This window comes from Hypomesus transpacificus, chromosome 15, assembly GCF_021917145.1.
Source record: "Hypomesus transpacificus isolate Combined female chromosome 15, fHypTra1, whole genome shotgun sequence".
Classification (NCBI taxonomy): Eukaryota; Metazoa; Chordata; class Actinopteri; order Osmeriformes; family Osmeridae; genus Hypomesus; species Hypomesus transpacificus.
In genome coordinates, this window is record NC_061074.1 from 6,797,487 (window position 1) to 6,807,954 (window position 10,468).

Below are 10,468 nucleotides of genomic sequence, written 5' to 3' on the forward strand. Positions count from 1 at the left end.
GGACTGGGACTGGGACTGGGACTGGGAATGGGATTTGTATCATGTAGGTCATGGTTGTAGTTGAATGTTCTGTATGAAACACACAGCAGTGGGCAGAGGCAGCCTCAGGGCTGCAACAACCTCAAATGTCAAGGCACTAACACGGACACACCACACACACAAGTGAGTACACACACATTCCACATACAAACACACACCTATTTGCTCTTTCATTTTCTTTCCCGTCCACCATGTCTTTCGCCACTATCACCCTGTCCTACGCCCCAGCCGGTCGTCAGCAGACCCCACTATCACCCTGTCCTACGCCCCAGCCGGTCGTCAGCAGACCCCACTATCACCCTGTCCTACGCCCTAGCCGGTCGTCAGCAGACCCCACTATCACCCTGTCCTACGCCCTAGCCGGTCGTCAGCAGACCCCACTATCACCCTGTTCTACGCCCTAGCCGGTCGTCAGCAGACCCCACTGTAACCCTGTCCTACGCCCTAGCCGGTCGTCAGCAGACCCCACTGTAACCCTGTCCTACGCCCTAGCCGGTCGTCAGCAGACCCCACTGTAACCCTGTCCTACGCCCTAGCCGGTCGTCAGCAGACCCCACTGTAACCCTGTCCTACTCCCTAGCCGGTCGTCAGCAGACCCCACTGTAACCCTGCAAGCACCTTCCAGTCCATCACTACCAGCTTCTTCCAGCTCCTACCAGTCCATCACTGCCAGCTTCTTCCAGTTCCTACCAGTCCATCACTGCCAGCTTCTTCCAGCTCCTTCCAGTCCATCACTACCAGCTTCTTCCAGCTCCTACCAGTCCATCACTACCAGCTTCTTCCAGCTCCTTCCAGTCCATCACTGCCAGCTTCTTCCAGCTCCTTCCAGTCCATCACTACCAGCTTCTTCCAGCTCCTACCAGTCCATCACTACCAGCTTCTTCCAGCTCCTACCAGTCCATCACTACCAGCTTCTTCCAGCTCCTACCAGTCCATCACTGCCAGCTCCGACCAGTCCTGTCAACAGTTGACATGAATCACTGCTGGAGAAGATCAGAGAGGGCACACTCACATGTGGGCATGGACACACACCCATACAGTACATGCATGTACACGCTAAGCCTACTTGAGCTTGCTGTTCTCATCATTCAGACCATTAGTTTCAACATGCAGTGCGTAGGTATTACAATTTCTATTTCCTTCATTGCAGTGAGATATATCTTTGCACTCCGGTTACATCATCAAAACAAAAGAGTAGGAATGGGATGGCGGTGATGATGCAATAGATATCAAGTAACCACGGTGACTGTTTAATCTAACCCTGCCCACTGATGGTACATGGGACTCTACTCAGCCGGCACGCAGAGACTACAGTAAGATAAAACACACACACACGTACATGCACACACATCCACATACAGTCTATGCTATAAGAAGTAGTACAAGTAAGAGTCTGTGTTAGTATTATTGTTAGATTCTTTATAGACTAGTCTGATTATAACCCATGTATAAAATAAGAATGCATTACTTAGAACTGGCCTTGTAAACATTAGTCTGAACACAGCTCTGAACGTAGCTCTTATTTTCTATTATAAGACTTTATTATAGACTGATCTGAGTTAAGCCATTGCATACACCAATAGTACATTATTAAGAATCAGTCTGAGTACAGCTGTTACAGACCAATGCATGCCTACATGCCTGCCTGCACACACAAACGTAAAGCAGCAACTTGTAAACTCATCAGTGGCCACATGGCATTTCCCCATCACCCCAGGTCTGTTCAGTTGACCCCCACCTCTGTCCTGTGTCTTCAGGGCTATCGTGTCCTGAGACAGAAACTGCAACTCTGCCAGTCTGAGGGAAGATCCGTTTCACTCCAGCTGGGATCAACCCTCACTAATCTAAAATCAGTTCTAAACTCTTCAAAACCACAAGGACTGACCCTGAACAAGTGAACTGGCTGAACCCAGATCAGTATATAAGATCATTTTCACCCACTGACTCCCTATGTTAGCCTTCCCTGAGTGTTTGGACGCTGGCATGGAATTTCTGTTAGTGTGGCGCCCTCTGGTGGGTGGACAGACACTCACACCCCACACCCATTACACAACTGTCCCCATATGAATTAGTCACGCTCCAGGGGGACACTGACATAAAAATGGGTCCCATGTCCTTCTCTGAGGCAGCACACACTGTTGTTGTGACACCACGGTGTTGTTCCTGTTGGTCACATATTCACAGAAGGGTTTGACCTGCTATAGCAGGGATGCATGTGAACAGGTATGGTTGTTATAGGGGGTTATAGCTACATCTGTTAAATCCTTCATCTTACACAAAACATTATATCATATTTAGGACTCTTAGCACAGCCTGAGCCATGTGATTGACTGCTGCCATGGCAACAATGTGCTCTACAGACATACACTCCTCCCTGTAAGATATGTGTTCCATAGTGGAGGCCAGTCAGCCATCATAAAACTTATCAATTTAGGGCAACGTAATTGGACAAAATATAGGAAATGGCTGCTGTTATGTCATCGTCTGAGTCTGATTGGTCTGTTTATGTCTGAGGGACCTGCACAGTACAAAGTCACCTCCACATGACCTCAAAGAAATTGAAAGTGAGCGAGAGAGGAAAAGAGTGAGATGGAGAGAGAAGCAGAGATGGTTAAACAGTGTCCCCTGAAGCAGAACACGTTACATTTAAACTGAATTAATGTCACATTCTCTCAACCACACACACCTTTAATTCAACTTTATTTAGACAAGCCTGATATACCAAAAATCCAAATAAGATTTTCAGAAACCACAAAGTAATGTATACACTTTTAAAACGTTGAATTTGTTGTTTTACTACACAGAAGGCTAGTGTTGTTTAGCTCCAGTCCACAACATGGAATAAAACCAACAGGAGAATATCCCTTTAGGCTTGAAAAGAAACAACTATAATTTCACATCAATAAGAGATATTATTACCTTAAGGCATATCATTTGTGCTTTACATAGCAAGCAATTCAAAGTGAGCTTTCCTCACCCATCTCTGTAGCAGGGGGTCATTCTTGCAATCAACTTTTTTTTTAATGACGTATTACAACATAACATGTGTTTTCATCATTATTAATGATAAGGATGACATGTGCATTTATAAACATAGAGGAGTGGGTCTGGAGAGAGGCTCTCCTGTTCACATACAGCAGCTTAAAACACCACTACAACCTATTTACTGGAATGTCTTAATACAGGATGTGACATAGCACATCTACCACTCCCTCTTCCTGTCCCATCCTGGAGCTCTGTTCTAAAACAGCCTCAGGAAGCCATGATGTCACATCCTATCAGGATATGATGTCATTACAATCTCTACAAAGATCTAGAGATGAATATACTGCTATCATTTAGCATGTCTCTCTGGCCTCCCCACCAGGTGAGTGGTACTGACAGATGGTGTTCACTGTCTCTCAGTGCAGATCACACAGTGGAGCAGTAAAGAGAGAGGGGGGGGGTCCTATCCCTCTGGAGGTGTGTGACTGGGTTTCTGGTAGTGGTGGAGGGGGGGGTTACAAGGACAGTTCCTCCCCCGCTCCCTCACAGGCTGTCCTTGCGCTTGTGGCAGGTGTCACACACCCTGACGGGGTGGTCCCAGCCCCGGGAGGGGACAGAGCGGGTGTGGGCAGAGCAGGCGCTGCAGACTCCCTGGCCGCAGGCCCGGCAGTGGTGCTTAGACAGAGTGGCTGTGAAGGTTCTGGAACACTGGTGGCACTGCACTATGTCCTGGTCTGGTATCCAGTAGTCTGGCCGCGCCACGCCCTTCACAAAACCTGGAGGGGGAGGAGGGGGAGGAGGAGGGGGAGGAGGAGGGACACGGGGGTAAGGCCGGAGGTGACAATGATCTAGAAAACGACTCAGAGAAAAAGAAGAGTGTGTGTATGTCCATGTATGATGTGTGTATGTTTGTGTTTACTATGTGTGTGGTGCAAGCGCATTGGGGTGTTTATGTCTGCGTGTGTGTGTATGGAAGTGTGCATGGGGTGTGAATGGTGTTTTTGTTTGTGTGCATGCATGTAATGTGTGCTGGTGTGTGTATGTGTGGTATACATGTGTGTGTGTGAGTGTGTGTGTGTGTACTCACAGAGAGGGTAGTCCACGGCGTTGCTGACCAGGTCCAGTGTGGACTGAGCCACCTCTGTTACCCTGCGAGCCATCAGACCCCTGGGCTCCACCTGAGACACTGGAGACACACAGAGAGGGGGGTTAGGACACACACACACACACACACACACACACACACACACACACACACACACACACACACACAGGACAGTCAAGACACACACGAACAGAGACACCCTTCCCATATACAGGGTTCGTACAGATACTGTATAATGACTTTCCAGGACTTTTCAAGCACTATTTTTGTAGTCAAGGACTACAATCAGAGATGTCATTTGTCACAAATACGGTTTTCTTCCAGCTCTTTACCTTCATTTAGGACTTTGAAACTCATTTAAGACTGTGCTTACGAGGATACTTGCCAAAAATTGTAATTTTGACAATTTTCTATCTCAATTAGGCCTAATCAATACGGTAATGGCGCGCACTGTCTGAGAAGAAGTGTCTTTTCTCTCAATGTGTGTGTGAGAGTCGGGTGTGTGTGCAAAGACTGCAGGTTCAGACAGTGCTCCTTCAGAACCACATTGATTTCTGCTTTGGCTCTTATCGTGCTTGAAAAACACTTCAAGGAATTGAGAGCATGATCATATGCTATAACGCGAACCAAAGAACGCCAGAAAAAATGGATGGTGCTTTAATTCAATTAGCAGGAGGGGGGATGGACTGAGGCGTTCATTTTGAACAAAAATACTGTATTTATGTTTTGTTTAAAAATAACAAATTACAAAATTACTTCAAATTCACATATATTGTCTTCAAATTATTTAAGCACTTTTCAACTACCTCGTCATAAATATGACTTTTCAAGGGTTTTCCAGGACTTAAAATTCAAAAAGTCATATTCAAGCACTTTAAACACCTTGTCTGAACCCTGCATACAGGAGAGTAGCCCCTGCTCACCGTGATTGGCTGTGGCGTCCACCCCTCCCTGGCGATGGCAGGCGTCACACACGCGGACGGGCCCGCCCCCCCAGCCCCGCTCAGGCACCGGCATCCTCTTAGTGGAGCACGCCTGGCAGAAGCCCTCGCCACACGAACGACAGTGGTGCTTCCTGTCGGCCTCCTCAAACACCTTCCTGCAGCCGTGGCACTCCTGGGGAGGGGAGGGGGGGGGAGGGGGGGGGGGGGGAGGGGAGGGGGGGGGTCAGGGCTGGACCACACACGGACTATTCCAAACAGTGTGTGTGTCTGTGTGTGTGTGTAAAGTGGGTTTAAGAGAGGGAGAAATGGAAGAGGGAAAGAGGTAGTATGTTTGCATGTTTGTGTCTGTGTGTGTGTGAGAAAGCAGAGAGAGAGAGAGAGAGAGAGAGAGAGAGAGAGAGAGAGAGAGAGAGAGAGAGAGAGAGAGAGAGAGAGAGAGAGAGAGAGAGAGAGAGAGAGAGTAAGAAGTGTGTGTGCGTGTCCTCACAGTGATCTGAGCGTTGGGTCTCCAGTAGGGTGGGGCCACCTGGTCGGTGAGCCAGGCGGTGACAGCCTTGGTGGGTCCACTGCTGTACCCAGTCACAGACTGCAGCATGAAGGACACCCCGTCCAGGACACGCTGGCCTGCATTCTGGTGGTCTGTTAGAAATACCTCCGACTTGGCACACACACACACACTTTTTACAGGCCTTTAACTTTGAGGGGAATTGAACTTTGATACCAGATAAGCCACACTGATGATAGAACAGACGTCGATAGTGTGTGTGTGTCTCACCCCCTCCCACACATGTTTGACCTCAGGGCGGACCACACCACTCTCAGGCTCCTGGTTCCCCACCCAGTACTGTCTGCTACGGTAAATGATGCCACAGCTGGCACATTCTAGAACGTATCTGGAGAGAGGGGGGGGGAGAGAGACACATGAGGCACTCATTTTAAAATGTCCTTCCCGTCTTAAAAACAACAGATTCTAAACTGTTAGCGTTCCTGTTAGCGTTCCTGTTAGCGTTCCTGTTAGCGTAGTCAATGTTGGTGTAACTCACCCTGACCAGGCGTACTTGGCCAGTCCAAACCAGGGGTTGTCAGTGGAGGCAGAGGTCTTGGGAATCACAATCACCTCCCTGCCCCCCTCATAGCACCTCTGGAGAGCGAGGGGGCCGATTAACACATGGTGCACACCAGACAAACACATACAGTATATCCTGGTCCTGCTGGTGGGCGTAGTTGAGGAGCTGGATGTACAGGTGGACCCACCTTACAGATCAGGAGCTTGTTGTTGTACTGGTGGGCGTAGTGACATAGTCCATCAGCCATGTGGGGCACACGGTCTCTCAGATGGTTCATCCCGTTTTTACAGCGCACGCTGGGGAGGGAAGGGGGGGGGGGGGGGGTCACGAGATGTGTCACAGCATAATATGGTCTGTGGCAAAGAGGAATTTATTTTTCTAAGTGTGTGTGTGTGTGTCATTTGCTGGGCTCGGTGGTTGTGTGTGTGCGGTGGACTTGCTTGCAGCTGTGGCAGACTGAGGAGCAGGTGAAGTACTCGTCAGGGAAGAAGGAGTAGAGGGGAACCTTGTCGTCTGAGATCTCCCCACAGAAGCGCTCGCTCAGAGCCTGAGGGTGGCGGTGGTGGTGGGGTTGAAATGACAAACAAACACACATCAGAATAGAGAACAGTGCATCCCTACATCACAAGACTCACGACGGGAAACAAAAAGAAACACACTCACCCCAAAACAGCCTGACCCCTGCATCCCCACCTCTCAGTCTCACCCCCCCCCCCCCCCCCCCCCCCCCTCCCCGCCCCCCTGACCTGCAGTGCGCTGAACACGATGGCGGGCTGGCGTGGTGAGCGCGTGGCCGTGTTCCGGATGTGCTGAGTGACGGCCTGCTGTAGCACGCTGTACACAGTAGGGGGCGTGATGGTCTGGGTGCCCACATACTGGACAGAGCTGAAGGCCTCTGTTCCCAGACCCAGGTCATGGAAGCGCCTCTGGAGGAGGGTATCTGCGTGCCCTGGAACAGTGCCCTCTACACGAGGGGAAGGGGAAGAACATGAACATACGGGTTGGTGACGAAGCGACAGGACTGGTAACTAACACCCGTGTTCAGCATCAGTGTGACAGGTTATCCAGAGCCACGCACACTTGATTGAGAAGACACAAGCCTTGTGAAGCGGATATGAGAGAAGCCTGGCCCCCTCACCGTGGCCCAGCAGCTGTGTGTGTGTGGTCTCCTGGAAGACGATGACGGCCGGCCCCAGGGAGGACAGGGGCACGTCCAGGCCGCAGCGGCTGGAGAGGGCTCTCAACTCTGGGGTGAAGTGGCGCAGGTAGGCCGCCGAGGCACTGCTCAGGAACTGGAACATGTCGTTGTGGAGGCGCTCGGCTCTGGTACGGTACACCACCACGTCTGATATGGCTAAAACCTAAGGATGGGTGGGGGGTGGAAAGGGAGAAAGGGTGAGGGTTGGAAGAGAAGACATGGGAATACGGTAGAGGTGGTGGAGGAGTGCAGAAGTTTAGGAACCAAGAAAAATGTGCGACGCGTCTTCTCTGCCGATCTGAAACCAATAAAAGCGCCCCTACCTTCAGCAGTAGCCTCATCCGCTGATTCTGATTGGCTGCGGCCCCCAGCAACCCTTCTGTGTCCAGTGCAACCAGACCCAGGCCCGGGTCGTAGGCTGCCCACACGCCCACCGTGCACGAGCTGGGCGACTTGGAGGTGTAGAACACGTCCTCGCCATCAAACAGGATGTGGTTGAGCGTGTGGGACTTGCCGTCGCCGGTGTTGCCAAAGATGGAGATGACCTTAACCCCCGCCACATCTCCACAGCCCAGACGCTCCAGGAAATCTGCTTCATCGTTGACCTGGGTAGAAGGTTAGTTGTAGTACAATGAGACTCAGCATGTTGACATGGGCAAAGACTACATTTACTTAAGGGTGGGGGGCATTATAAATATACAATCCTTGGTGGCATCCTCCTTCATTTACTCTTACATGGACTAGTTTATTTTTGCATTTTAAACGCTGGATGACGTTTACCCTTAATTGTAAACATTATATCACTGACAAAGGAGAGCCCTAGGTTAGCATGAACTATGCACAAAAGAGTTACTTAGCCGTCGGTGTGGTTAGCTGACTCACGATGGGGCTTTCCCGGAGAGAAAAAATACTGTGTCATCATGTAAAGCAGCAGTGAGCTCGCTGATTGCAGTAAATAACAAGGGTATATACTGACGGTCACTGTCTCCGGCCAACTCAATGTTGCATAGGTCAATATGCTCGCCAGCTGACAGAAAATGCTTAACATTGATTTAATTGTTGAGTTGAGACTACGACAAAGGATTAGATCGCAAGCGAGGACAACTGGGCTAGGAAGCTAGCTATGGAGGTGTTATTATCTTGGTAGCTAGTAAGCTGGCTCCCACTCGTCAAGATGGCACTCAATGATAATACAATGGCCTGAACAGGAGTTTTGTTTTCGCTTTCCAACCCCATCAATACAGGAAGCTGAATTAGCTTCTCTCAGCTAGCGAACTTAGCTGGTGTGCTAGCTATTAGCAAGCCTTACTTGTAGGTTTTCTTGTTCGTCTACCAAAAGGAAACTTCGACTGCTGACAGGTCCATCATCTTTTTTCTTGTGACAAAGTGATACATTCTCCATTTCTTTAACCAGTAGTTCGGACATTATTGTTTTAGAACCATCTCTTGCTAGCCAGCCTGCCGTAGAAACTTCACCCCACAATCTGTCACAACAACCACCAACGTGCGCCTGAGTGGGAGGAGCTTGAGTACGCAAAACAACGTGGAGACGTAGGCGGTGCGTGAGTTTCCTCGTCAAAATGATTGGACAATAGTACCACCTTGTGGTCATTGTGGAAATTTATCGAATGGAATGATCATTGAATTCATGCAGAAGTTGGAAAGTACATCACTGAATGACTTGACCACTGTTGAGTGTTGCTTTCTGTTTTGCTAGTGCACTGTTTTTGGTGAACGCTTTAGTGAAAACCCAACATGAAAAATTCAATTTCTTATGTATATTTCCACGTAGCCTACGGTGATATTATTGTATAAACTGCAAATAAATTCCCTCCAAGCCTATACTCCATTGCATAGGCCATATCTACTTATCCGAGTGTTATTTGTATTGCTACCTCCTAAAGCTGACTGCTAATGTTCATTAAATATTTGTTAGCAGAGAGATCTATAAATATCACATGTCACACAGAGGTTTCGCAGTGGCGCCACGCCTCTGAACTGACGTGGCGGGAGAAATTCCATCACTGCTGTATCGTTACAACCGTTCCTTCTACTCTCCCGGCTGAGCACAGGAATAGGCCAATGTCTGAGATAATCAATGATCCCATTTTCACCGCCTTCCCCACCCCACCCCCTAACCCCAATTTATAAATGATTAATCCTCTTGAGCGCAGAATCTCTAGTTTATATCAGATTATCTCAAGGACTTTCTGTCAACATAGTCCTCTTTTCAGACGATTACCCAATTTTCTAAGTTCAGCTCGTAGAGCCGCAGGGTTAGGGTGGTTATAGGGTTTAGATTAATGCGAAGCGCCTTACTTAAAATCACTTAAAATATGGGAGCACTTCACTGAATTCCATAAGGACAATCTTGACTTTGGAACGATCGATATTTTCAGTAATTAAGTCAGACTTGATTGGTCTATTCTGTTCCACACCCATTTAAACATTAACACTGCACAATAAATGACTTAATCAATTTAAATAAGAAAAAAGTCACCCAATTCTTGTCTGAATTTCAACTCTTTACGCTATCTCCAGTTTGATTGACTGTGGTTTCGCAAAATAAGCCAAGAAGGAAAGTCCAAGGAGGATTGCTGGAACCTAATTGGTTGAAAAGTAGTCAGCCACTACCACATTTTTTGTTTTACCTCAGCCCTAACCCATAAAACTGGCACTAAACTGCGTGGCTGAACAACTCTCAGAGGGCCTCCTTAGTCTACACAAGATGTTGAAAGGACAAAACGTTTCCTATTTTACCACCATTTTTGGAATCTTACCACCTTACCTGCCTTGCACTGTTGTCACACAGCAAGAAGGTTCTGGGTTCGATTCCCGCTTGGGGAACTTTTAGGTTCTCAAGTGGGATATCTCGTTGGAATATCTGTCTGAAGTTTGCATGTTCTCCCTGTGGCCACAATATTTTTCCTACAACAACCCCAATAAAAACATGTAGACCAAATCATTCTCCTGCCTATGTCCCTGTCATGAGGTGACTGTCACCCTGATGTGGCTGATCACTGCTCCTGGCTGGCCTCCGAGGATGGGCAACAGGATGGGAAAGTGCAGAGAACTACTTCTATGGTGGACACTCCCTCATGATGTGAGTGTTGTTGCTCCCTGCATCAGT

The 10,468-nt window shown here is 48.6% G+C and overlaps 1 protein-coding gene across 1 annotated transcript; it reads right to left on the reverse strand.

Annotated features, from left to right (window-relative positions):
• Positions 1-2,722: 2,722 nt before the first annotated feature.
• si:ch211-11n16.2 (zinc finger FYVE domain-containing protein 1) lies at positions 2,723-8,869 on the reverse strand. The gene is made up of 12 exons (XM_047036273.1): positions 8,648-8,869; positions 7,662-7,943; positions 7,279-7,501; positions 6,887-7,104; positions 6,581-6,687; positions 6,328-6,436; positions 6,117-6,214; positions 5,849-5,966; positions 5,561-5,731; positions 5,053-5,245; positions 4,112-4,210; positions 2,723-3,800 (listed from the first exon to the last, which is right to left on the reverse strand). The coding sequence occupies exons 1-12, from the start codon at positions 8,762-8,764 to the stop codon at positions 3,568-3,570; spliced, it is 1,968 nt and encodes a 655-aa protein (XP_046892229.1). The 5' UTR covers positions 8,765-8,869; the 3' UTR covers positions 2,723-3,567.
• Positions 8,870-10,468: the final 1,599 nt, after the last annotated feature.

What these genes read in the sequence shown, in the direction of transcription:
- si:ch211-11n16.2 (XM_047036273.1), bottom strand. Translation starts at nt 8,764, where the DNA reads ATGTCCGAACTACTGGTTAAAGAAATGGAGAATGTATCACTTTGTCAC. An exon ending in ACAAGCTCCTGATCTGTAAG is followed by an intron (nt 6,215 to 6,327) that starts GTGGGTCCACCT and finishes CTCGCTCTCCAG; the next exon opens with AGGTGCTATGAGGGGGGCAG. An exon ending in TCAAACATGTGTGGGAGGGG is followed by an intron (nt 5,732 to 5,848) that starts GTGAGACACACA and finishes GTGTGTGCCAAG; the next exon opens with TCGGAGGTATTTCTAACAGA.